General features: G+C 40.5%; 3 protein-coding genes across 3 annotated transcripts; all 3 read right to left on the bottom strand.

Annotated features, from left to right (window-relative positions):
- Window positions 1-7,891: 7,891 nt before the first annotated feature.
- On the bottom strand, window positions 7,892-12,677 carry asb13a.2 (ankyrin repeat and SOCS box containing 13a, tandem duplicate 2). The gene is made up of 6 exons (XM_027020268.2): window positions 12,580-12,677; window positions 12,054-12,241; window positions 11,530-11,686; window positions 11,272-11,406; window positions 10,982-11,173; window positions 7,892-9,895 (listed from the first exon to the last, which is right to left on the bottom strand). The coding sequence occupies exons 1-6, from the start codon at window positions 12,650-12,652 to the stop codon at window positions 9,768-9,770; spliced, it is 873 nt and encodes a 290-aa protein (XP_026876069.1). The 5' UTR covers window positions 12,653-12,677; the 3' UTR covers window positions 7,892-9,767.
- A 111-nt stretch (window positions 12,678-12,788) lies between these two features.
- Window positions 12,789-15,106, bottom strand: asb13a.1 (ankyrin repeat and SOCS box containing 13a, tandem duplicate 1). The gene is made up of 6 exons (XM_027020270.2): window positions 14,726-15,106; window positions 14,269-14,456; window positions 14,013-14,169; window positions 13,661-13,795; window positions 13,229-13,420; window positions 12,789-13,079 (listed from the first exon to the last, which is right to left on the bottom strand). Exons 1-6 carry the CDS (start codon window positions 14,766-14,768, stop codon window positions 12,952-12,954), a joined length of 843 nt encoding a protein of 280 aa, XP_026876071.2. The 5' UTR covers window positions 14,769-15,106; the 3' UTR covers window positions 12,789-12,951.
- Window positions 15,107-15,863: 757 nt separating this feature from the next.
- Window positions 15,864-23,851, bottom strand: gdi2 (GDP dissociation inhibitor 2). Its single transcript, XM_027020267.2, has 11 exons — window positions 23,702-23,851; window positions 19,636-19,743; window positions 19,380-19,479; window positions 18,901-19,035; window positions 18,193-18,391; window positions 17,938-18,069; window positions 17,712-17,811; window positions 17,304-17,475; window positions 17,023-17,167; window positions 16,732-16,786; window positions 15,864-16,512 (listed from the first exon to the last, which is right to left on the bottom strand). The coding sequence occupies exons 1-11, from the start codon at window positions 23,744-23,746 to the stop codon at window positions 16,357-16,359; spliced, it is 1,347 nt and encodes a 448-aa protein (XP_026876068.2). The 5' UTR covers window positions 23,747-23,851; the 3' UTR covers window positions 15,864-16,356.
- Between the last annotated feature and the right edge of the window lie 1,554 nt (window positions 23,852-25,405).

Here is a 25,405-nt window from a genome sequence, read left to right as displayed (position 1 = left end):
AGAGAGGAGTGACAACAGAACATTGTTGTAGACCGGGCTGCAGTAACCACTATGCTAATTTTACTCTGTGTGGAATATGAAGTTACATAATCAGGCGAGCTAAAAGGAATTTATGGATTGAAGAAATACACTGTATGTGGTTCCCATCATCAGGATAATCACTTTAACACTTTATAAAGCTGATTACTACCCTAATAGTGCAAAAACAGCAGTACTAGACAATAAGATTTCAGTAGATAAAACTCATCAGTAGATAAAGATCATCCATCAAAATGAGAGACTAGGGATTTTTTAAATTTTTGATCAATTATTATTACTTTCATGTCTCCTAACACAGTGACACCACTCACTTTCAGGTCTCTAACTGACTCTCTTACAATATGACAAATACATAAGCACTTTGTTAAAGATGAGCACAAACCAGTGTGTATATTATGGAACTTCCTCAATAAACAGATTGTTAGTTAGATTTGAATGTGAAATGAGCCATATTTTCAACTATCCAATTCTATGGCCACCACAAACCCTGACTCCAAATTCAGAATATAACCTTTGACCCATCAGTCTGCAGTCACCTTACCAAACAGAGGCCCATCTGACCCTCTCTTTCAAAGGCACCCATCAACACACACTGACCCTGACTAAAACATAAGTATCATTGCGAGAGTGTGTGTGTGTGTTATACATTCATATGGATACCCAAAAAAGTAGAGAATACACGCACTCATTCAGCTGCACCCATGCACCTATGTTCATAATCAGAACTGATCTGTCACAAGTATTCTAACAGCCATGGAATATATGCACAGTGAGTTTCCCCTCATGAAACCTGGATCTAGTCATAAAAACTTCACTGATATTTAAGGCTGCCAGCCGGCTGTTAAATTGCATTAAAATGGCACAAATTGTCCATCAGCTGTTTTAACCTATCATGCATGCAAGCACAGTCAACACACAGATTTAACAGATTCTCTTCTTATGCTAGTCTGGTTTTCATGGTTCAGATAAAACTTCTCTAGACACCAGGCTGTGAGCCCATATGGAAAATGAAGGATCCCATGTCATTAGTTAATTCTTTATATCCAGTGAGACTCATGTTTCTCCGTCCATATGACAGGTACCTTAACAGGGGATGTGTATGTTTGTGTGTATATAGTTTCTCTCCTAACCATAAGCAGCCCAAACATAACACAAGCCCCAACAAAGTGTGTGGAGGAGCCCTGCAAAAAATCTGCTGACTCGCTGCTCGGGTCTCCAACCACAGGGTCACAAGACATGAAGGAGTATGGGTGTGTAGCTATTAGTGGCAAATAGAAGTTTTAATTGAAGCGGATTGTGGTGGTTGACTAATTTACTGAAGAATTTGTCAATACCCAAGTGTCACGGAAACCTTGGTATGTTCAGGTTTTCCCAATTCTGTGCTTTAACTGGCTGCCTTATAGTGGACGCCTTTGTTCCTGACTTTATTGCAAACCAAACATTGAGCTTACCTAATGCTGGCTCTGAACATAAAACACCCTGACTCACTTCTAATCAGCTTTCTGTCACAAACTGTTACAAAGTTGTCCTGCAAAGAATGGATCTGAAGAAGGGTTTCTGAGAGGTCAATGTGTTGATTTCAGTCTGAAGAATCACAGGGCATTGCACTAATATCCAGTCCATTCATTTTACTTTGTTGCTGTGGGTTAACAATGGATTATCGAATCGAACACTAAATGTTCATGTATCCAGTAATTCTCGTGCTACTGGGAAAGCAGTGACATGGGGTTCCTGGAATGCACATAGAGTGTGTTGGGTGCTGACATACATTCATGTGTCTGTATGTGTGAAAGAGAGAGGGGCATTAGGAATGTAAGTCATGTGAGTAGATGCTCCCCTGCCTGTTCTAGGGCATTGTTAATGATGGGCCAAACAGCTGAGACATCTCAGTAGAGAAGCCCCTAGAGTTAGCACATGGACCCCTTAAACTAAAGGCTTTTTAAAATTCTGCATGCAGTAGAGCTCATGGGAAGGATGAAAACAAATATCCACTGATAGAAAAGTATGATAATACCTGTCCTTAAAGGCACGCTAATACCTGCACATAAACACTTGTTCCAGATCCTACGTCAACAGACCTGCAAATCTTGGGTGGGGATTTCCAATCTTCCTTAGTGATGGCTTTCCAAAATCGGTTAGAGATGACTACACTTGATCTACCAGAACATGCTATGTAATGCTTTGAATGGATAGCTTTAAAAGGCAATTAACTGTGTTCAATGATTGAATAACACTTGAATAAATAAAGACAGAAAAGACAAGTTAGCGAACTCCATTAATTGTTCACTTAAGCTAAAACATCCATCCATCCATCCATCCATCCTCTAAACTGCTTACTCCAATCCAGGGTGGCAGAGGCCAAAGCCTATCCCAGCAGCACAGTGCACAAGGCAGGAACCAACCCTGGACAGGACGGCAGTCCATCACAGCAAGTTGAAACAGCCACATAATTCTTATTAAACCGATTATCAGCTTGTGGAGTATATAAGCAGTTATTATGAAATTAAGTTAACAAGTATCAAAAGTGGATGCAATGCTAGCATGGCCACAGTTATGCTCAAAGGAATGACTGTGTTAACTGGCAATTAATTAAAACTCAAAGAAAAAAGGTGTTTATTTGCACACAAGCCAAGAAAACAAAACAAAAACATTTGCTGTAGGTGCATGAAGCAAATAGTAGAATGTCCACAAAAATAAAGAATGTAGCCTGCACACTACCAGAAAAAAAATCAGGAGAATCCAGAGGTTTTGTTCAGTTTTATTCCATTAGTGTGGTTAAATGTCAGTCAGTGAAACAAAGGCAAACGTTTCAGCTTTCAAGCTATGGTCAGTCCTCAACAATGTGGGCTACATTCTTTAATTTTGTGGACAATTAATAAAACTCCAAACTTTCCATTAACAATGATGATACTTTTTTTAATTAAAATGTTTGCGGTCAAAATATAACTCAGTTTTTAACAATTTTATTCTAATCATATTGCCGTTGTGACAGACAAATGTGACACACACAGAGACACATGAAGTACACTCAGTACTGTCTTGCTGATAATTAAATTATTTTTGATAGCATGAAAAGAGGCCTTAGTGACTGATAGAAGCAAAGAGAAGTGTGAACTTGGAAGAGAAGAAGCTGGAATTTTCACTTCAGAATGCTTTGGCATGCCTAGACTTAACAAAATCTAATCAAAATAAACACACACACACACACACACACGGATACATCAATTAGCCTCCAATAGTGGAATTATGTTGGTGGAATATTTCTTTCAAACACATCATGTGGTATTACAGGCAACATCAGTATCTTAGAGAATTTGTAACACCAAAATGAAATACTAAAACTGAAACTTTCTTTAAAAATTATTAGTTAGTAATTAACCAAGAAAACACCTGTTAGAAATGCTATTGCTTTCTAGGTAGCTTTTGTTTTTAATTCACAGAAATTTCTAAAACTTTATGTGCCGCATTTTCATTAGGTCGTGACAGCTGTCACTGCAGTTGCTGTTATATGTCACAAGCAAAATGTGTCCGAAACTGTGCTTGATGTATCGATTCATAGAGGCACACACACATCCATCCAAAGTGGACTTACATCAAGACGTTTGGTGTGTAAAATACCAAGCACAGTGGGACAGCACAAACATGTGTCTGCCCAGTTCTTCTGTTCTCTGGAGTGGGAGAGTATTGTGAGGTTTATACCTCATTTATCCCCTCTTCCTTGTTTACGCTTACTTGCCACTTTAGAAATTCCTGGCAGGTGTATAGTTACCCACTATAGTCCACGGTTGCCGTGCGCTGTTTAGGTTAGCCTTCCTCTAGCCCTCTTCATTCATTGTTGGCTACCTGAAAAACTCCAGCAATGTTACTCTTCCCAGTAAACTTGCACCAGCTCAACACACACAAGAACGTGTGGCACATAAAATTCACATTCCAAGGTCAAGAAGGTCAGTTTCACAATGGTAACATTTAAGGTGCTGCAGAGTGGTCAGAAGAAACAGAGGCTGCATTTGAGGAATATTTAATATGTAATCTACTCAATAAATACCATTTACTGCAGAGAATGATTTAAACATCACAGGATCTGCAGACATTTGTGTAAAATATGTCAATCTGTAACAGAAGTTACTCAAAAGTACCCTAAAATCTTAAAGGGAGTATTTTTTAAAGTTTTAATGGAATTCTACATTGTAGGAGGTTTAGCACAAAATATACTTGTTGTGGAAGTTGTTGTTGCTGTAAACAGATGAATACTTTAGTCACACTTATTTATTTCCTGATAGGTACCAGTTGAGCTAGCCAGTGACTGCTGATAAATGCTCACGGTAACATACTTATGAACTGAGCAAAATCTACCTACCTGCCAATAGTCATATTGACAGGTAAGTCAGTATATTACCTCTAATATTCACCTGGCTAACAACACTGAGATTATTGACTTCCGATTGTTTTGGACAGAAAGTTAACTCTCACTGAAACGAGTACATCCTCTATTTAACATAATAGATCAAATCTGTCCTGACATCTGTAATTTGACATTGTTAATCAAGTTTGAACACTTATTTCTACCTGGGTAAGCACACCATAAATGTCTGTGAGAAAGCAATTATGTTCTGTAGCTACAAAATGCTTTACTGGCCCCTAGGACTTCATGCTGGCGCCCTTGTGGTAATTTTACTGCAGTCTCTCTTATCTCAAAACTGGTCCTGCCTTTAAACTACCCTGGGCCTGGCACAAGAACAATAACTGTCCAGAGATTTATGTCAACATAATTTACTTTAAATCATTTAACTCTTATACAGATCTGTGAATTATGGTGAAAATACTGTATCCAAAACCCTAGTGTGTCTTTGGCACAGTGTCTTGCATTACATGCAACAGGTTTGTTAGGTTGTATATAAACTAAATTACCAAGGATCCCCTGCTAGAGATGTTTTTTTTTTCTTTTCTTTTTCTATGGTTTAGATAAACATACCATTTATTTTAGGTGGAATGGAGCCCAGTTTGCAAGATGCACCAGATCGTAACCTTTACTCCCGCCATGTCTGTGGTTCTTCAAACACTTCAGAACATTTGAGGTTTAGATTCTGAACTATTTACAACCCCTCAACAAATTCTTTCAATTTAGGGTGCTCTTTCACCGAGTGCCTCATCCCAGGGATCTTTATCTTCATCCAAACACACAGCAATAACCTTCAGATGATGGTTTTTATAACGGTCAACAAAGCACGTCTTACATAAGAGGTATATAAGGAAATATACCTTGTATAATGCTTTTTAGGCCTGTGGCATAAAACTACCTTCTAACATCCAACAGGCCCAAGCCAAAACTTGAATTAAGAGCACCCTGTCGCAAGAGGAGAGGAACTGTAAACACACACAGAACAAAACATTAACTCTTATGACCTGTAGGTCACACCATGTCATTACATGTGACTAATTAATGGCTTGGGAGACAGAAGGACATTCGCTGAAGAACATTCTGTTCTTCTTGTGTCTCAGGGATCTGGAAACAATGAGAAATGTCAGCCTAGAGCTACAGGTGTCTGCTCAGTAGCTCATTACACGACCAAGGTCCCTTTCGCAGCTGGAAGATAAACTGCCAACGGACTACATCTGCTCTAACAGCATCCTCTATCCATTACCCATGCCTGCAGGCCCCAGGAAGCCACATGAAAAAGAATGGAACCAATTTAAAATATGAATCGTGTAGTAACTTTAAGTACAAATAAGTGAATTATGTTTTCACCTGCATGCTTAGCAAGGAACAAAAGAGGAAAGATGGAAATGGTAAGGTAAGGTTTAATAGAGATAAGGTAGGTAAATGTCTGTCTTTGCAGGAAAGTAAAATCCCTGGAAAATTTCTGAGCAGATTTTATTTAAAAAAAAGAAAGTAAGAAAAGGAATGCCTTGCTGAGAGAATAAGTGGGTGTGTATTTTTCTTGCATATTCGCTGTTGCTAATTTGACCATTGCTCTGCTGTGGATGGGCTGTTAAACCCTCCTCATTCTTTTCATGGGCGGCAGGTAGCGTACAGAGTAAAATCTCAGCTTGCGGTTAATAAAGGCACTCAAATGTACAGAGCTTAAAGGACTGTACTGTGAGCCTGAAATACAACATGGCAATCAAATCCATTTTTAAATGTGGAGACCTGCAGTTTGGACACAAGACTAGTGAAATTCAGACAAACCAGAGAAAATTTTGTTGACTGAATTTTTTTGAAAACAGATAAAACTCGACTTGCTACATCAACAAAGCCCAATTCAATGTCTGAATTACTAGGCAATTAAGTGCGCTGAACTGCTTCTCAAAAACAGTGCATATAGTATTACAAATAAAAAGGGCTTCAGTGTCATTATTATATGCAACAATTAATGCATTTCATAAAATATCAGGCTCAACAAAGTGGGCTAAGGCACCCAAGTTGCACTTGGTTCTGCATGGTTTTGTCGATTGCTGCACAAAGTGGGCCCTGGTGTACTGGTGGTTCGGCACATCTGTTTTTTGTTGGATGGGTCGGAGGCGATTTGTGCTGGGGATTTGTTGTAGAGCCATAATCCCCTTTATCTCCCCCCTCGGAAGACCTGGTCATGACCTAGGTTCCTGTCCCCTCCTCTCCAGAGTGTCCTCAATCTCCCCTGCTGACCTGAGGATCCCCTGCAACAAACTGCTCGTTGATTCACCTCCAAGGAGAAGCCACTTCCTTCCTTCCTTCATCAGTCAGACAGATAGATTTCAAGCCAGTTGTCTGGAGAATGTGGAGGTGTTGAACAGGGATACTCAGCAATTCTCGTAACCTAATCTTTATCTACTGCAACTGGAGAAAAATGCCTAATACCACAGAGAAAAAAGTGTCTCTGTGTAGCTAGAAGAGAATGGAAAATTATGTATATAAATATACGCTTGCAGGGCAAGTATAATAGCTTGTATTTTAATATTATTTATAATACTGAGTACGTCCTGTTTTGTGCCATTGTTTCACAACTGAAACAATCAACCATTTCATTCTAAGAACAAAAAAGCACCAAAATGTACATCTGCTGTAGTAGATGGTTCACTTCAGTTGTACTAAACAGAGACAATTATCTTAGAATATCACTTTAAATTATGTACTGATATTGCCTTTTGTTTTGAACAACAGTACATAAGACAACTTGAATATAAGGAATGCTGCTTTACAAATTAAAATTTGTGAAATGCATATCTAAGATGAGTTTGGGAGACATTACTTACAGATTATTTAAGGACTTTGCTGGTGAGGATTTTACTATTACAGTAATTGTTACCAGTTAGAGCAGTAACTTCCCGACACAACTTTATTTGTACTATTTTTGCTTGTTTGTGAGTCAAAGACCTGACGAGCAGGTGCCAGGTAAGGGGGTCTGGCAGAATGGCACTCCCACGCAGCATGATGAAATGAGTCCAAGATTCTCATCTCACAGAAGACTGCTCACCCCAGACTTTTCTTTAATGGAAAATAAAGGGTCTAGGTAATGCATTGTATTCATTAGTTGTTATAATTTGCTTTGAGAAATAAGAGAAGATATGGAGAAGGTTGCTTATTTTTGAAAACAAGCCCAAGAGTATCTGGTATCTCGTTCATAAAATGAGCAGGTTATAAAAAGTGGCCATCAATCCGTTTAAACTTGGTGCCGCCTAGTGGTATCGAAAAGGTTAAAAGGGGGGGATAACAAACCTGTGTGAAGATGTGTAGTGTGTGTACTAAGAATCTAGAGCACTTGCATTTTTTTGCAGCATTTTTAAAAATAACTCTGCTCTACACTATAAATGCGCAGCTGTTTTATTTGGACCCTTTTCTGATTCTTTGGATTAAAGAATGCAAAAAACTATACCGTTTTACATTTCAATTTTTATTTTACAGATCACTGAAAATATATCCTTAGCACCAGTCTGGCCATTGTTAACTTTATGCATGCTTAAAAGAAATGAACAATTTAATATAGCCGATCAAGTTTTAATAGCCATGACCCTACCTAGTGTTCAACATCAGAATCAGGGTTGGCATCTTGGAAAAATCACTGTGCTATTTTTGCATTTGGCACATACAGTTAAGACTGGTGCAGAAAAACATATCAGTCCTTTAAAGGTCCTTCCCAGGGAAAGTGGGATGTGGGGGGCAGAATGGCCTGGGGGGGGGAGAGAGCGGGGCAGAGAAAAGCACAGCATTCCACCCATAGCTGCTGTCTGTATGCATAGCTTCAGAAGAGGGTTAGCATTTCCGAGCAGCATTTTTCCTGCATCTTCCCAGCCCTGTTTAGAAAAGTGCACTGTGACGCCTCCATGCAGCAGAGCTCTAACTCATGTTCCACAGTGAAAGGGATGAGTTGAGCAGCGGAGCTATTTCTGCATGACTGCCTTTTTTCTTAGTCCAGGTGCAAATGAGAGCAGGGCAGAAGGGTATGGACATGTGCATGTGTTAGATGGGTAAAGAGAACTGTGCAGGGAATAACAGTCTGATTCAAATAACTCAATCAATATTTAATATGGAAAATACAGGAAATGGAGCCATAACAAGCTCAATCATGCTAAAGATGCATCTTTGATCAACAAGTAGGGACTTTAGGGAAGTTACATCCATGTTCATGTACTCTAGTCATTATGGCTTGTGTAAGAAGATATGAATGAAAAGGAAACAGAGCATTTCCTCTTCCAGTTCTCCCATAAGTACTATATACTACACTGCACACCTTTATCTCCCTGTGTTCGCCATACACCCACCTTATCCGAGCAGGTAATGAACAAGCCCTTACTGAAGTGACTCTGGCCAGGGTGTGAGGAGTCCAGGGCTGGGACAAAGAATGTATGGGGAAGACATTGTCTTTTGGATTAGCAAGTAGTTACCTTCAAGTTGCATTCATGCCCACTCATTATGACTGAGGTGCATGAGTATGACACTTTGATATTACATTTCCCAATTAGCTAAGGACTAAGCCCTTCCTTTAAAGCCCAGGATAATTTAAACAAGGACTGGCCATCTAAGCACATTCCAGCTGCATAACATTAAGAGAGTCAAAAATGTCTAATATGAAATTTAGGATGGAATTAAATTACCAGCAATGTTGTTTTGTTTATTTGGTTGTTGTTTTTTTTTTAAACCTTAAGAAATTCCAATATTCAATTTCAATTTTCAATTTGATAGATATTATGAAGGAGTGACAATTCATGTGACAATGCATTATTAGTTCTGAGTTCCTTCAGAATTTCATAGTGGAGATGCAGTAAGAATATAACTGCCATTCCCTGCAAGCTTGTTTACAGGACACTGTCACTCTGCAGACAGACACTGCAGACTCTAGATAGTTGAGCAGGACGCCTCAGTGCTCTGCACGTCTGTGTTTCCGACTAAAAGAGGACCTTGTTAGCAGGTCCCTGTGTACAGCCGTAGGTCACGTTCGGAGTTGGAGCAGTTCCTTGGGTGCATGTAGCTGCCAGATTCACATATCGTTTCCCCCTCTTTCCTTGACACGCCACTTAAGTGAGATTTTGCTCTGTCTTTTGCAGTTGTTACAATATGGAAATTCTAAGGCCAAAGTGCAAAAAGGATGTTACACTCATGTTCAGTGTACTTAACAAGAAATTTGTTTTCCATCTCATCTATGTCTAAAATATAATGAATGACAGTTAGATGATAAATACATTGCAGTTGTAATAGAGCTTAAGTTTGAACTCTGAGTCACACCTGTCCTGAGTGTGGGTGCGCGCAGAAGTTTTCACTGGTAGCAGAGGTAGCGAATGATGCGGCCTGGGAGATCCAGTTTGGTCACAACCTGCAGAGCTCTGGTGCCGAGTACAGTCCTGAGTGCTATACGGCTCAGCTGCTGCAGAGACAGAGGATCACCTGCAGGAAAAACAGCACCCAAGCATCATAGAACTGTTCTGGTTTAACATAAAACACCAAACAAGACAGACATAAAATCTGGGTGGTCAAGGTTTAACCTTGAGGCTAAATCCAACACAACTTATTTCCTGTTTGTAACTCAATTAGCACCATTTAAACAGCAATGGCACAGATTTAGACATTTTAATAACAGCAGAATTGGAACACACCACCTCATCAGGGACGTTTACATTCTTTAATGAAGTACTGGCATCTGCTGCTTAGATGAGGTTGGCAAAGACTTGCAACACATTCCAGTTCATCCACACTGGAATCTGCTTTGAGAGCTTATATCCATTCTTATCCTGTTTACTTTTCTTCTGATCCAAAATATCTTGACCAGCATCAAAGCTTGATTATGTGTCCCCACACACAGTGGACAGTCATTTAAACCTTAGCTACAGCAACATAAAGATGTAATCGTGCACACACTACCTTCAAGCAAGTAAATGTTGACCATATACTGACAATGAATGATATTACAAAGAACTGTCTATTAGTCATTGTTCTTGGGGTAGATGTAATACCCACAATATCCAGTTTCTTAATTTTAAAGAAATTATATAGTAAGTTGTTCATGAGAAGCATAAAAAATTTAATGTTTTATGCTATTGTCAATTATCTACCCCTATGATCATTAAGCTACATTAACTGCTGTTGTAATTAAGTTGACTCACAACTACAAAAGAACAACAGGATTAATTTAGAACTAGTACAGTGTCAGAACTGAAGGCAATGAAAAGACAAGATGGAGAATTAAAAATTATGTCAAGGATGCCTCTTGGTGGTGGTTTTCGGAATTGCTAACTTTATAAACTGCTAATACTGAATACATACAAGATTCATATAAAAGTCTTAGAAAATTCATTTACTACAAGCATTATCATCAGAAGACCATTCCGAACATTTGTTCTCGGATTCATAAAAAAGATAATGTTATTTGACATTTTTTTGTACCTTAAAATGTTCGTTCCCCGTGTTTGTGGAGCACAGCGACTAACCTCGCTGGCTTCTTAGCGGCAGACGCTAGCGTTATTGCACACTCACTCTCGTAAAGCTGCAGGAGGAGCGCGGAGGATGAGGTAGGTTGGGTGTAGTCGCCCGGTCTCTTCTCGTGTTTGTCTTTGGCGTACACGTTCGCCCCGAACTCCACCAACAGCTCGATCATTTCTGCGTTGCTGGCCTTGGCTGCATGGTGCAAGGCTGTCTCGTGCAGCCGGGCCGCATTCACTTTAGCTCCTAATAAACACACCAGATGAAAGATGATTTTACATCAGAGCCAGTTTGCTTTTAGTGCCAAAGCTTGAGAAACAAAATTTAACAAGCCCCATATTTACCTGCATTGAGCAGTACCCTGACACACTCCAGCTGTTGGTTAGCGCACGCTACATGTAGTGGAGTCCCATTGTACAGGTCATAGGCTTCTAGGCTAGCTCCTTTTGCTAACACTAATTTAACACACTCAGCATTACCTATGCACAACACACACACACACACACACACAGTAAGAGATTACTGTGAACTAGGTTACCTCCACGTTAAATGTGAATTTGAAATATTAACTTGGTAAATAGGCTGTCACTCCAATTCCTTGCCTCCCATGCAGGCCTCATGTAGTGGGGAGGTGGTGCGGGAGGTGAGAGCAGGATTGACTTTTGCACCATACTCCAGCAGCAGCCGCACACAATCCAAGCTCCCAGCAGAGCATGCCTCGCACAGGGGAGTGCTACCATCCACGTTCCTCGCATCAACCTGGAAGCCAGTACAACCATGAAGAGAGAATCCCCAGGTTGTGTGATCAGTGGTGTGTAATGCGTCATCTTTTCCAGTTGTGAAAGTATTACCAAAAACAGTTGTTGCCACAGAAAAAAAAAAAAAAGTTTATAAAATGGGGGTAAGGGGTGGTTAGCCCGGATTGACCAGGTGTGTAGTGCAGGTGTGCCAAAGGGCCAAAGTCCGGCACAATGTTGAGATTTCCTAATTCAATTAATCAGTTAAGTATTTGGTTTAGTAGGTATACTGCAGAAGCCAAATCACCAACTGATGGTGCCCCCAGTGTAGACATGCAGGTCGAAAACCAGCCATCATCCTCTACCACCGCTGAACATGTAACTCTAACCTGTGCTCCAGCATCCAATAGCAACCTCACACACTCTTTCTGTCCCCTGATAGCAGCTTCATGGAGAGGTGTGATGGAGTCTACAGCAACTATATTTACTGAAGCCCCACTTTGGATTAGATTTTGTAGCTCAAACGCCTGTCCACAATAAGCAGCTTTGTGTACCTCTGTCCTCTCAGACCAGAATCCTAACACAGACAACCACAAATAAAGCAGAACTAATTAGATATTAGTATTATCACACAGAATATGTCCGTTGTGAAATAGCATATCAATAACATGTATGACGGGTATGATGCACTGTAGTCTATCAAACAGCTATCCGATTGCTTCAAAATGACAGAAGCATGTTGATATTTTACGACACCAGGAGTTAATATGTAGTACTAATGACAAATGATTAAATGAGATTTTCCTTTTAGTAGTACATATCCTATGCTTTATAGCATAGAGTAGCATATGCCGCTTTTTTCAGATAACCTAGGTACAGCAATTGTCACGACCACGCGAGCTATTTTGGTCTTACCGATATCGCCGAAGAAATAGGGCCTTGCTGTTTTGACATCCATATTTGACGAGAAAGAGATTCTAAAACACATTCGATTTAATACAATCGTGAAAACCACACAAATATAGTGTTTATCCGGTTAGGGCATCACGTGATCGTTGCTATTTAGGTCGCAAGTACCGGGCATTATGGGAGATGTAGTATTATTGCTTCAACCAAGAAAGTTCTGCAGCCGATTATTTTTTTTTATTTCTTTCAGCATATTTAAGACACGCATCAGCTGCACATAGGCATCTTCTTAAATCATTTCCAACTGTTTGGTCTAGCGTTTTTGTCAGTGACAGTTTCAAGTTCATAATCCTCTTCTGCTTTATCCAGAAAGGGACTGTATCACGTATAACAGAGGTAATCGATTATGCGTCGTGAAATGTCCAGTTTGGTCACAACCTGCAGTGCTCTGGTGCCGAGTACAGTCCTGAGTGCTATACGGCTCAGCTGCTGCAGAGACAGCGGAGTATCTGCAGAAAAAACACAGAACCTGAACAAAGCTGAACTCATACAGGATAACAACAACGACAGGCCTAATAAACAACTTAATAAAAAGTGCATTTTTCATATTACAGAAAGATATCACATCGCATGACCATACGTAAAGTAGCAGTCTTACTCTCAAAGTACTGTAGGCAGAGGTGAGCCGAGGACCCTGGGGTGGTGTAATCTATGGGTCTGCGTCCAAGGTTATCTGAAACATTAATATCTCCCCCAAACTCCACCAGAAGCTCGATCAGCTCTGTCCGCCCCACTCTCGCGGCATGGTGGAGAGCGGTCTCATGGAACTTTATGGCATTCACCCTGGCACCTTTAAAAATGCATTTCCTTAATTTTATAAACAACTGCAATCAAGTGATTGCACAGCACCCTAACGCTGTTAAAGCTTTATTAGTATGTTACCTACTATGTATGCTAATTCTTGTTTATTACATTTTTTACACATAATTTTCAAACCGCAAGCGCAACATATCATCCTTAAGCTTCGACACACCTGAATAGGACATAATTACTGAAGTTGCATCTTAATATCTGATCGTCCCGTGCGCACCTGCGTTCAGCAGCAGCAGAGCGCAATCCAGATGTGCTTTAGCGCAGGCAGCGTGCAACGGCGTCCCAAAGTGAATATCGAAGGCCTCCAGCAGTGCTCCCTTTGATATCATCAACTTCACACATTCTGGGTTACCTACACCAAAAATATTTTATGTTCTCAGTGAACTAATGTAACTTTATAACCCCATGTAACTAAAATACCGATGACATTGTCTTTACCCTAGGGTTGACAATTGGATAGCCTTTCGAGATTAAGAACAAGCATTCATTGTTTGTGTGGATTTTATTTTTAACGATTCTGTCTGCTTCACTCTCCGCTTTCCACTGCACACATCCAGTCTTAGACTCACCGCGTATGCAGGCCTCATGGAGTGGGGAGGCAGTGAGGGCGGTGAGGGAGGGATTTACTGTCGCTCCGTGGTCCAGGAGTAGTCTTACGCTCTCCACACTCCCTGACGCACAAGCATGGCAGAGAGGGGTACTTCCATGAATGGTCCGTACATCCACCTTAAACAGGACAATTTTCAAGGATAGCGAATTCATATGATGTCACATCAGCCTAACTCAAATATGCATTCAAAAACATTGGAGGAAGAGAGTCCTAACCTGAGCGCCGGCGTCAAGAAGCATGCGAACACACTGCGGATGACCCTGCATACAGGCGTCGTGAAGCGGGGTGATGTTGTCCACAGTTACTATATTTACGGACCCGCCCCCTTCGATCAGCTGCTTGAGCTGCAGGGATCGCCCTAAAGACGCGGCCTCGTGCACCGACGTCCGGTCGGCCCAAAAACCTATCCAACAATTTCACTGGGTAAGCAATGGCTGCATTAGATATGACCTGCAGCCGAAATACACAGTGGTGTGGAGCTCAGGCTGACGAACACTGAGACTAAAAAAAAAACAAAACGGCAAAGCGTCGAATATGTTCTTACCTTAAGATTACACACAGAACTTTATCTAGAACCAAACGCGTATACTACATAATATTCATCATGTGAGCCACGTAAAAAGGAACTACTGATTTTTTCCCCTCTAATAACTTGAGCGATATTCATCTTACCGAGATCTCCGTAAGTCGTCGATCGGGCAGCAGCTATATCCATTATTTTCGCCTTTATCCCATTACTAAACAATCAACAGATTAATCCATATATAGAGTTTTGTTTGTGTAAACGAACTCATTTATTTTTAGAAGATTCATGTGAGCTATTAAATGGACTGTCGTGTACAGGCAGAGAATTCTGGGAGGCGTGTTTTTATTTTTTTTGCTTACGTATTGCCTAACATTTTCAGTAAACCCACAGTACATGATGTAAAATGGTATTAAAAATTTCACACTATCGTGGCTATTATAATATAATCCAGCATGGTGTATGTTCTATTTATGCCATTAGTTTTAAAATCGATCTGAACCATACATATTCAAGTTGAGCAGTATGTAAATTTTTTTTAAATCAAAGAAAAATTACATTTCAGAAACTTTTGTCAAACGAAACCCACAGAACTACTATTCAGAAGAAAAACTCAAACAGTGACATTTCACAAGTCAACATTTTTACTTTGCAGTACAGAAATCATTTGAGCCCCATTTGCTCAGCAGTTAATCCGAATTTAAAACACTGATGTTATCTTGCACAGGGCCCTGTCCTGTCAATACTGCAATAGACATTTGGTCCTTTGTAACACGACAGAGATATAAAGAAGAACGAGACGTCTGTCACCTGCTTTTAAAAGCTGCTGTGTTGCACGAACAGGCAAGGAGACAGTTCTTCAAAAGCACAGTGTTTAAGCAGCCCCCACAGACTTGGAGTCAAGTAGCTTTCCCGTTGACATGTGATAACCCCCCTGATCAGTGGCCTGAGAATCACGCCCTGCCCAACAACTGATATGTAATGAGCTTGATAACCTCCAACTCCTGCCCTGCCAACAGGCCACAATTTACAGCTAATAAGTCAGTTATTTCAAACCAATACAGAACTAGTTGGCATATAGTTAAATGTGTATATAATCAGTGACTGGACAAGCGTTATGTAAAGGAAAAGAGGATTATATACATTGTGTGTGCTTGATACTTCCCTTACATTTGCAAAGTAAGTTTTGGATATACATTGCTAGCTACAGTTCAATAACTCCCCAAAGCACCAAAACCTTAGGAAAAAAAGCAATGCATTGATTCCTTTGAGGTTCTCAAAGTTTGATTTTTTTTTTTTTTTACAACCTTGTCAAACAGACCATTTTATATTTCCCCCCAGTCACTTCTGCTTATGACATCTTTTAGCTTTTGGACATAATTACAAAAAAATACTTGTTGAGTAATGTCTTTTAGCTGTGGCTTTAATGTCACTTGAAAACATCTGATCATTTGGCATCTTTGGACTATATGGCTGCCCTGACAGAGCAGGGAGACAACACTATGACATGATGGTAACCATATACAGATCGTCAACCAACTATCAGTGCAATATGTCTCATAACCTGATTATACAAGCACACTGCCAGCGCTCCCCCCGCCCCCTTATATGCTAAATTTGTAACTGTATACATGAAACTCCTTTATGGGCAAAAACTTATACTTGAAATCATTAGCTAGCCCACTTTGGTTACCTTTTTTCTTCTTTTTCATATTTTCTTTTTTCCTTAAGATTACCATCCTCTGAATGCGATATTCAACAGTGCCTAGGTCGTGCTAGGTTACTGGTCAGCTCCATCACCAAAGATGTCATTTTTCTTGCGCTCCATCTCGGCAAAGTCAAAGTCTGTGCCAGTCATGCGCTTGTAGATGTCTTTGATGTCATCACAGGTGGTCTCGAAGTGGGTTGTAGCATCATATGAGCGAGAGATGAAAACCTGAGTCCAAAACACACAATGTTTACTATTTATTATTCCCAGCTGAGATATATGGACGTTCTGGCACATTTAACATTCTTTGTCAATGTATTAAATTATTAACGCATTTGATTAATATAAGTAAATTATTCAAGTAATTAGATTTAAAAAGAACCCAACACAAAAACTGAAAATCTCCCAAGACTAGGCATCAGAGAAGGACCCCTGTTAAAGACTAACCTGACTCTCAGCTCCTAAGTCAGTTGGAGCATAGAGATCACTGATGCTCACAAATCTATGGATTGAACAAAGAGCAGACTTAAAAGAAAGAAATTACTTTCATCTCAATACAAGTCACATCCTGATTCATATCTGCACGTGGGCACGGGCACGCACACACGCACACACACGCACGCGCACGCACGCACACGCACGCACGCACACGCACGCACACGCACGCACACGCACACACGCACACGCACACACGCACACACACGCACGCACACGCACACGCACACGCACACTACATACTTCTGTTCAATAGGCTCCAGCAAATCCAGCGCTGGTTTGATCTCTTTCTCAGGGTCGTTAGTCTCCACAGTGGTGCTAGCAATGGCTATGTATTTACCTTGGGCAGCCACATTGTGTGCATACGAGATCATACACACATAGATATCTACAACACAAGCCCCACAGATAAATGAGTGCCATCATTTGCATATGGGAAGCAACAAAGCCCAATATCCAACACTGAATAAGAATCTATATGAACAGGGCCCTTGGGCAGTGATGTTATTTCCTGCATGCCTCACCATGCTTCCTGTTGACCTGATTCTGGGGTATAATGATTTGGCAGGAGTTGGCATCCGAGGTGCTCTTGATAGGATGGCTTAAGATGCAGATGGCTCGGATCACCTTGCCCACAACCTTTGCACGGTCCATTACGTAGCTGGGGTCGCAGATCAGCTGTTTGCAGCGGGCAATCTGACGACAGGCATCAAACCACACCACCCGGACATTTAAGGAGATGCTACATTTCAGTAGATTTCAGTAAATTAAGACTTGGCTAAATAACCAGGCAGGCTGGTTGTAGACTCTAGTATGAATCAAAAACCTCGGTGTATTATCATGAGCTGACAGAAAAGGCTTTTCTGGGACTTAATAATGATGGTCACAGTTTAGCAAAAAAATAAAAAATAAATAAAAATAAAAAATTTCACCTCTCCCTCTGATTTTACGCCCACCACTTTGCCATTTTCAATGATGATCTCCTCAACTGACTTGTTCAGCATATAGGTTCCTCCAAAGATGGCACTTAACCTGAAAAAAAGTAAAGGATAACATCCAAATATATTGAACTGGTGTCTTCTAACTCTATAAAATAGTGCTTTAACCATATTATTCATATAATAATGGCAATGCCCATGAGGTGAAGAAGAGGCTGACCTGGCGAAACCCTGGGGGAGTTCTCCCAGGCCATACAGAGGGTAAAGGTAGGGGCTCTTGCCGTATCGAGCCAAGGACTCACTGTACAACTTAACCCTGTTTATCGTCTCTATGCACGGCTGATCCAGATAGCTACAGAGAGGGGGTGGCACAGATAGAACACATTTTCATTGGTGGAAAAACAGCCAACAACTAGGATCAGTGTCTTTCACTTTTCTATCTTTAGATGGTTGAGTGATATTGTACATGACTTACTCATCTGTGCGGTAGAGAGCAATGGCATGGCCTGTGAAATCTATGACATCCTGCCCCAAGTCAAACTTCTTGTAAACCTCACGCATGGAGGTCTTGTTGGGGTCCACACCCTCCATTGTCTTGGGGTCGTTCTCATCAAAGTTGGCCACAAAGACCAGAAACTTCCGAAACCGCCTCTTCTCGAAAAGCCCCATAAGGCCTAGGAGGGCAAAGAGAACCTTACAAGTGGTACCTGGATCTTAGGCTACAGAATCGGATCCTTTTCCTCAATAACAGGCCGTGTACTTTGGGTGAAACTGGGTAGCACATCAGATGCTAACAATTTTAAGGAACTTTCTAGCTAATTGAGGATAGGAGAGGAACTACACTTACCACACAAAAATAATCTAACCACTCTGCTGTGTGCTGCATATAAAAAAGGAAGCAATACCAAAACCAACCTTAGCAGGAGCCCATTTTAGGACCTCAACGTCTTTTTTGACTGTTTAGAGAATTAAAGACACACACTCACTTTTTGCCTTCATCACTGACCCAAACCAAATCAAATTCCTGAACCTGGTCTCTTCTGACTGCACTGTATCAAAGACCACAAGGTATACTGGGCATTTTCTCCATAATGCCTGCAGCTGTCAGTCTTTCACAATCAAGAATACGCAGGCGAGGGCACTGACCTGTCAACCATGTTGTAGAACTTGAAAGCTCACTTACTAGAAGCCAGCGCCTCAGTCTCGGTGGAGGGCACTTTGTAGATGCCACCTTTCTTGTAGACAAAGCTTCCCTCTATCACTTTGAAGTCCAGGTAACGGGTTACTTGTGTGATAAGCAGCATACGCACCAGCTGACCTAAACAAAACAAAAATACAACGCCCCACCGACCCCCAAAAAATGTAAGAAATATTTCCATGACATAACTAATATCAACATAACAAAAATTTGGAATCACACCATTACAGCACAGTCCTTTTGCCTATTCATTAGTATGATCCTCCCTCAAAGGTATGAATAACCCGCCAGATAGCATAAGTGTTAAGACATAACTGACTGCTAGGCAACAGGAGCAGCATAGTTCTTGGATGTGGCAGCACTTGCAGTTTTCCAGAACATGAATCGGATTTGTTTGCCTAGGGCTGCAGATCCCCTTGGTACAAGTATGTGGAACTGTGCAGGAGGGGCTGGTCACTTCTCACCATTGGCCATGAGGAACTTGGGGATGAGATCCACGTTCCAGTCACGGGGCTTCCCCATTGACTCAGGAGGGCTGCCGGGTAGGCTGAAGCGCTTGTACAACTAAGGGTGGAAGTCACACACACACACACAGTATGTATATGTGTGTGTGTGTAGTTTGTGATCCCAATTGTTTCACATGACTACTATTTGCTAGTCATAGAATTTTCTTGGCTAAGCTATCTCCTTAACAGCTTTAGGGTTGTCTGAAGGCCTTACATCATCCAGAGGGGTGATGGAGGCGCTGTCTCCTCCATAGTAGGAGTTCCTGTCCATATGCAAGACCTTCTTCCCCTTCACAGACATGATCCCCGACAGGATGCATTCCTGCAGGAAACGCGCATAGCAAGTAAGATTCATGTTCATGTCCTCTCACGCACATACTGCAGGATGCCAGGATGTGACCTCTTATTCTGAACAGGTATATTATATATATTTTTAAAAAAGATGTGTGGAAAAAGGTGAAATTCACTGCACTTGCCTATGTGAGTGCCAGGCTACAAATGACAAATTTAAGATGTTAAACTGTGTGTACGCCCCAATAGAAATTTCACTTCTTCTACAACAACCGACACTAGAGAATGACTACTGATGCTTCTGCTTCTTCATGGAGGGGCTGGCTCTCTCTATGCAATCCATGCTGTATTATTACATGAAATACTAACTCATGTAGTGTGACCTATTAAAGTGATTCATTTCCTGGATGGTTATAAAAAAAGAAATTAAAAAAAGAAACAGGGTGGAGGGCTTGTTTTTACTGTAAGCACAACTGTGTAGAAAGGAAATAGTAGTAAAGAAATTAGGATATAAAAAATAAGGAATAGTAAAGAAATAAGGAAAAAGCAAGAAAAAAAAAAATCAAAGATGGCAAAATGTGTGATTCCTGAGTCAACTTCATATGCTCAGCTTCAGGGCAAGAATTTGCATGGGCCGCAGTACAGCCCCACTCACGTAGTCACCTCTTGAAGTAAACAAGACGTTGGCTTCAGATAGTAAAACTGACTGAAGGGGTGCCATCATTTAAAATGAGGCCCATTTTCTCAGCCTAGGAAATAACAAATAAGCACATGAAGGGAAGACTGAAAGTTTCCTCGCCTTCCCCAAAGCCATAATGCGATTAATTGTAGTTGTAGAAGTGAACCTTAGTGTCATGTGATGGAATGGACTTTAAACAGAGCATGCAGAATGCCTTCTTTACAAAAAGAACAGTGCATTTACTTGTCACATAATTGCTTGATATAATTCAGAAAGCCTTGCTGTCTGAAGCTATCAGGTCAAATCACACCAGGGGATCATTGCAGGCATGTAGCCTACACACCACCAGCAGGATTCCTTTAAAAAAGCAAGCCAGCCAAGGTATGAACATTAGAAAATATGTAGGCCAAGCCCAAGTTTGAACAAAGCCCAGCTGTACAGCAGCAGCAAGTCCAGTAGTGCCAAAGCCCTGCTAGGGATGACAACAGTTTCACTGCATACTGAGCCTCATTGTGGCACAGGATATGAAGCTAATGCGTGTTGTTCCAGTCTTCGTTGGCCATTCTTTTGTTCATATTCAGCCTGTGCCAGAAGCCCACATCCCTCACCCCTGCCCCTAAAGTATCTAAACACAGAAACACTCTCAAAACCAGAATCATCCTTCTTGACTGGTCGTGTCTTTCTCTGGCATCTGTGGCTTCAAACTGCTGTGCTAAAAGGGTGGTTATCGTCCCTGACTTCAGATCAAAATCAATGTCTCACCTCGGAGCTAAAACATCAATCACTCATCTCCGCAATACAGCTGAGTCAACTGCCATTGAGGCATCACACGACCACACAACTCATTTCAAATAAACCTGCCCAAGTCTGCAACTGCTGACGGATTAACCTAAAGACAACCAAGACATCTTGCTTTGTGGAGTAAGCATGTGAGGTAGAATTGTAGTTAGTTATAACAAATGCAAATTTGTTTTCCAGTCAAGATGGTAAATATTTTTAGAGCCAAGTACAGACTCACATCCAAGTCTTAAGGCCACATTCTCAGAGTAAACAGGAAGAAATGAACTCCACCTCTTACAGTAACTCAAGATACTGGCACAAGTGGCCCAGCATTGACAATTCCAATGCATTGTATTAAGAGATACCCCAAAAACATGTAGGGACGATGAGCTTCAGTCAGTCACATGAAAAGGTCCTACACTCTTAGATAAACTGACATTTCAACTCCTTTTTTCATGTCATTGACTCCCTGCTGGGACCCACAAGCTTGGCAATGCTGGGCTGCCTGTCAGCCAGTCCCAAATCCCAGCATAAAATCAGCATGTCAAAATCTGCAATGGGTTGCTATTCTAAAAACTGTCACTCAACTCTCTCTGTGTTCATCTGATCTTTTCTTCTTGACTGCCTCACGTTCCTTCACTGTGGAATACTCTAAAGGTGAACTATTTTCAATAATAACTTGCTTTATCCCACTAGATGAATTTACATTAAGATGGACATTTTGTATGAGGGGAAAATAATAGGGAACTAAGGAATGTGTAATAAAGCCCTTTAAATAATAAATGTCATTACAAAGACAGATGTCAGTCATTCTGTAGCTCAGTCTGTGGAAGAGCAAAGAAAGAGACAGGAAAACATTAAGCAATACAAACTACACTCTAGAAACGGTATGATGTGTTTAACAGCAAAATGTGCCCTACATGCCCATGTAGGAAGACAGATGTAAAATTACCAAAGCATGTGAATGCAATATAGAGAAATTGTACTAAACAGTACTTAGTTTCACATCTATGTGGAATTTAAGATAAATGAGTAAGTACATTTTAGTGATTGAATGATCTGGTACAACTCTGCCTGTATTAGTAATGCAGTTTCTTAGTTTTTCAAAATTAACAATGTTAGACTTTCACTTCCTCATTGTTGCATCGCCATGCCAATGCATTAACTAGAAACATTAAGACACTACAATAAAGTTGTTTCTCCAGATTCCCCACTTCTTTCCTGTTTATATATAGTACACTCAGAGGCCTGACTGATGTCATATCAAAAATTAGTTTGATGAAATTAAAATCTGTAATACACTGACGATTAAAAACACCTACTTGACTACAACCCCAGTTAAAAAAAGCATGATGATCCTTGTCAACTACTGTTATAGACAGGAGATCTTGAACATCGCTCAAAGCAATGCACAGCAACTAGGCTCATTCTCATCACGAGCTTTTCCCCTGACATAGTAGATCTGCAAGATCCAAGTAAAGATACACTGGCTGTCTATGATTTGCACAATCTTGCATTATTCATCAGTTAATTCCGTGCTGAGTATATAACATTCTTTGCTACGTCCGGTGCTGCTATAAGAAAAGAAAACTTGGGGAGTTTACCTATAGCATAATCTAAATGAAGTTAGCACAGTTACTGGGATCAAAATGTGGTCCTCTCCTAGAAACAGACTGCTCTATTAGCAAAGACGGCTACATTTGCCATTATTAAATGAACCGGGTTAGATTTGCTATTTAGTAAGGATAAATACTGAAGGAGGGTGCGGTTGTGTATTGAACCTTGTTAAACATTATGAGTTACGACAGCTAACCTTACGTACAGCACAGGTATAGCATGGGTAACGTTACCTAGAAAAATGTAAGTGTAAATCCCCAACCAAATCAAGTTAGTTAACTAGCTAGCTACTGTTAATTAACTGAGTAGAGACCGTAAAATGTTTCCTATATTGATAGTTTAACTACTTTAACGGTAGCTAGTTATCTTAACTAACATTATTAGCTAATTTTAATTAAGCTCATCGCAAGTTAAACTAACTTTAACTTGCGCCGCTTTAGTGATGCACACACCAGTGGCCAATTGCAAAATATTTAGAACTGATGGACCCTGATCACTTACAACTCAAGATCGTGTTTCTCGACATATCCACGGGCCATCTAACCTAGCTGTTAGCCACACAGCCAGCTAGCCCCCTAGCTAGCTAACACCCTAGTAACGCAACCAAATCTTCCAACTTCCCTGTAAAACTGCATCGATAAAAGACTGCAGACACGTCAACAAGACGAGGGATCGAGTCTAGCTATCAATATTAGCCAACCAGCTAGGATTTCAAGAGGTAGAAAAATCTGGAAAATAAATTAGCTTGCGTTAGCTGCGAGGCCTAACAATCTGTCGTCTATCAGATCGCCCAACATTAGCTAGCTAGCATAGCTATCGTTAGCTTGTCAGGCTCAGCGCATACGAAACCAATATATAATACAAAAGAGCATGCAGATAATACATTTTAAATCTAAGCTAAATAAACCTATACCGTGAGTCCAGTTCCCAAAACAATAACGTCGTATTCTTCATTCATTTTTTTCACGAGTTTAATCCCCTTTCTCCTGTAAGACGGCCTAAAGAAAATGGAGATCTACAAAGCTGGAAATGAAAGAAGCGGCGTAACGTCAAACAGGCTGGATGAACGACGTGGGTGGAGTCAATCGTGTACGTCACACAGGCTGGCTGAACGACGTGGGCGGAATCAGTCGTGTACGTCACACAGGCTGTCTGAACGACGTGAGCGGAGTCAGTCGTGTACGTCACACAGGCTGTCTGAAAGACGTGGGCGGAGTCAGTCGTGTACGTCACACAGGCTGGCTGAACGACGTGGGCGGAGACAGTCGTGTACGTCAAAATGTAATTTAAAGGCAATTTAATTTAAAAGCACAAGCTAATATGAACGTACAAAACATAAATACAGCGAAAGCCGAGTTTCTGTCTTGTGATCGTCCATAGTTAGTAAACTTTTTTTTTTTTTTTTACAAACTCAAGGAATATGCTTAGATAATTGTTGTTCTGCCTCACCCACTGTCTAAGGAATTTGTCATAAGCGTCATCTGTGTGACGTAGATGGTGAACAACAACTCAAAAAGTTTAATTGTAGGTGATGCAAAATGTGCAAATTTACAAAAAGGGGTGTTGTCTTTGGCTGCAATGAGTCAATGTACAGTGGGACTCCGTGCACAAATAGCCCAGAGATCCCAAAATATCCAAAAACTGGACAAAATTCGTCAACATTGAAAAAGACCATCCGCTTACTCCATTATCTGTACTGCTTTATAACAACTATGGGATGTGAAAAGCCGGGCTCACACGACCTTAAGACTGCTTCTTTTCCAACAATATGGACATGTAAAGAAAGAGAGGTGTTCAAGAGCCTCTTTGTGTATGTAAGTAAACAGGGTAAGTGAAACTACTTCGCTCATTTCGTTGACATTAGCTAACATTAGACAGCCTTGCTAAGCTTGGTGCCATACTAGACATGAATGTGAATTCAACGTAGATCGCTTTTACAACAATAACGATAATTGAATATTTGCGTTTAGCTAGATAGCTAATGTCATTAATAGCTGTGTGAAGTTTCTCATGTTCCTTATTTAGCTAGTTAGCGTACTCTGATCCAGCATATATCCAAACAGCTGAGTTGTTAGCTAACATTCTGTCAGTTTACTAAAGTTTTTCAATGTAGAGTTAGCACTAGAAATTCACTGAAGTCAGCCACGCAGAAGAGAAGGTAATGATAATGCATACATTTTAAGGCTAAAAAAATATAATTCCCACTGGAAAATTCGTAATCCAAGTCAGTTATAATGATGTTTGATCGCGGCGTTGTTCACTGTTGTCCACCGGTGATGTCACTCGGAAACTTTCTGGAATTTCCGGAGTGACATCGGGTTTTTCCGTCAATTTTAAATAAGTTAACATGTTATTTTCATTTTAATTCACATATCCATTTTTGCAGTAGCTAAGATAATGTCGAATCTTAAGGGAGGTCCATTAGCCGGTGCTTAGCCTTTAACAAAAAATAAAAATATAAATATTCTAAAGAGGGAAACTATTTCTGAATATATTTCTCTCTTTATTTTTTTTCCTCAATTCATATACTTCTCTCCTGCTTCACCATTACGCCAGCACAACAGGCTTTCCCCAAAAATATATTTAAACTGCATATGCGGCAATAATATGTAATGCA

The sequence above is a fragment of the Electrophorus electricus genome, chromosome 7 (assembly GCF_013358815.1).
Source record: "Electrophorus electricus isolate fEleEle1 chromosome 7, fEleEle1.pri, whole genome shotgun sequence".
Classification (NCBI taxonomy): Eukaryota; Metazoa; Chordata; class Actinopteri; order Gymnotiformes; family Gymnotidae; genus Electrophorus; species Electrophorus electricus.
The sequence above is the reverse complement of the archived record's forward strand: the minus strand, read 5'-3'. Positions and strand labels throughout refer to the sequence as shown.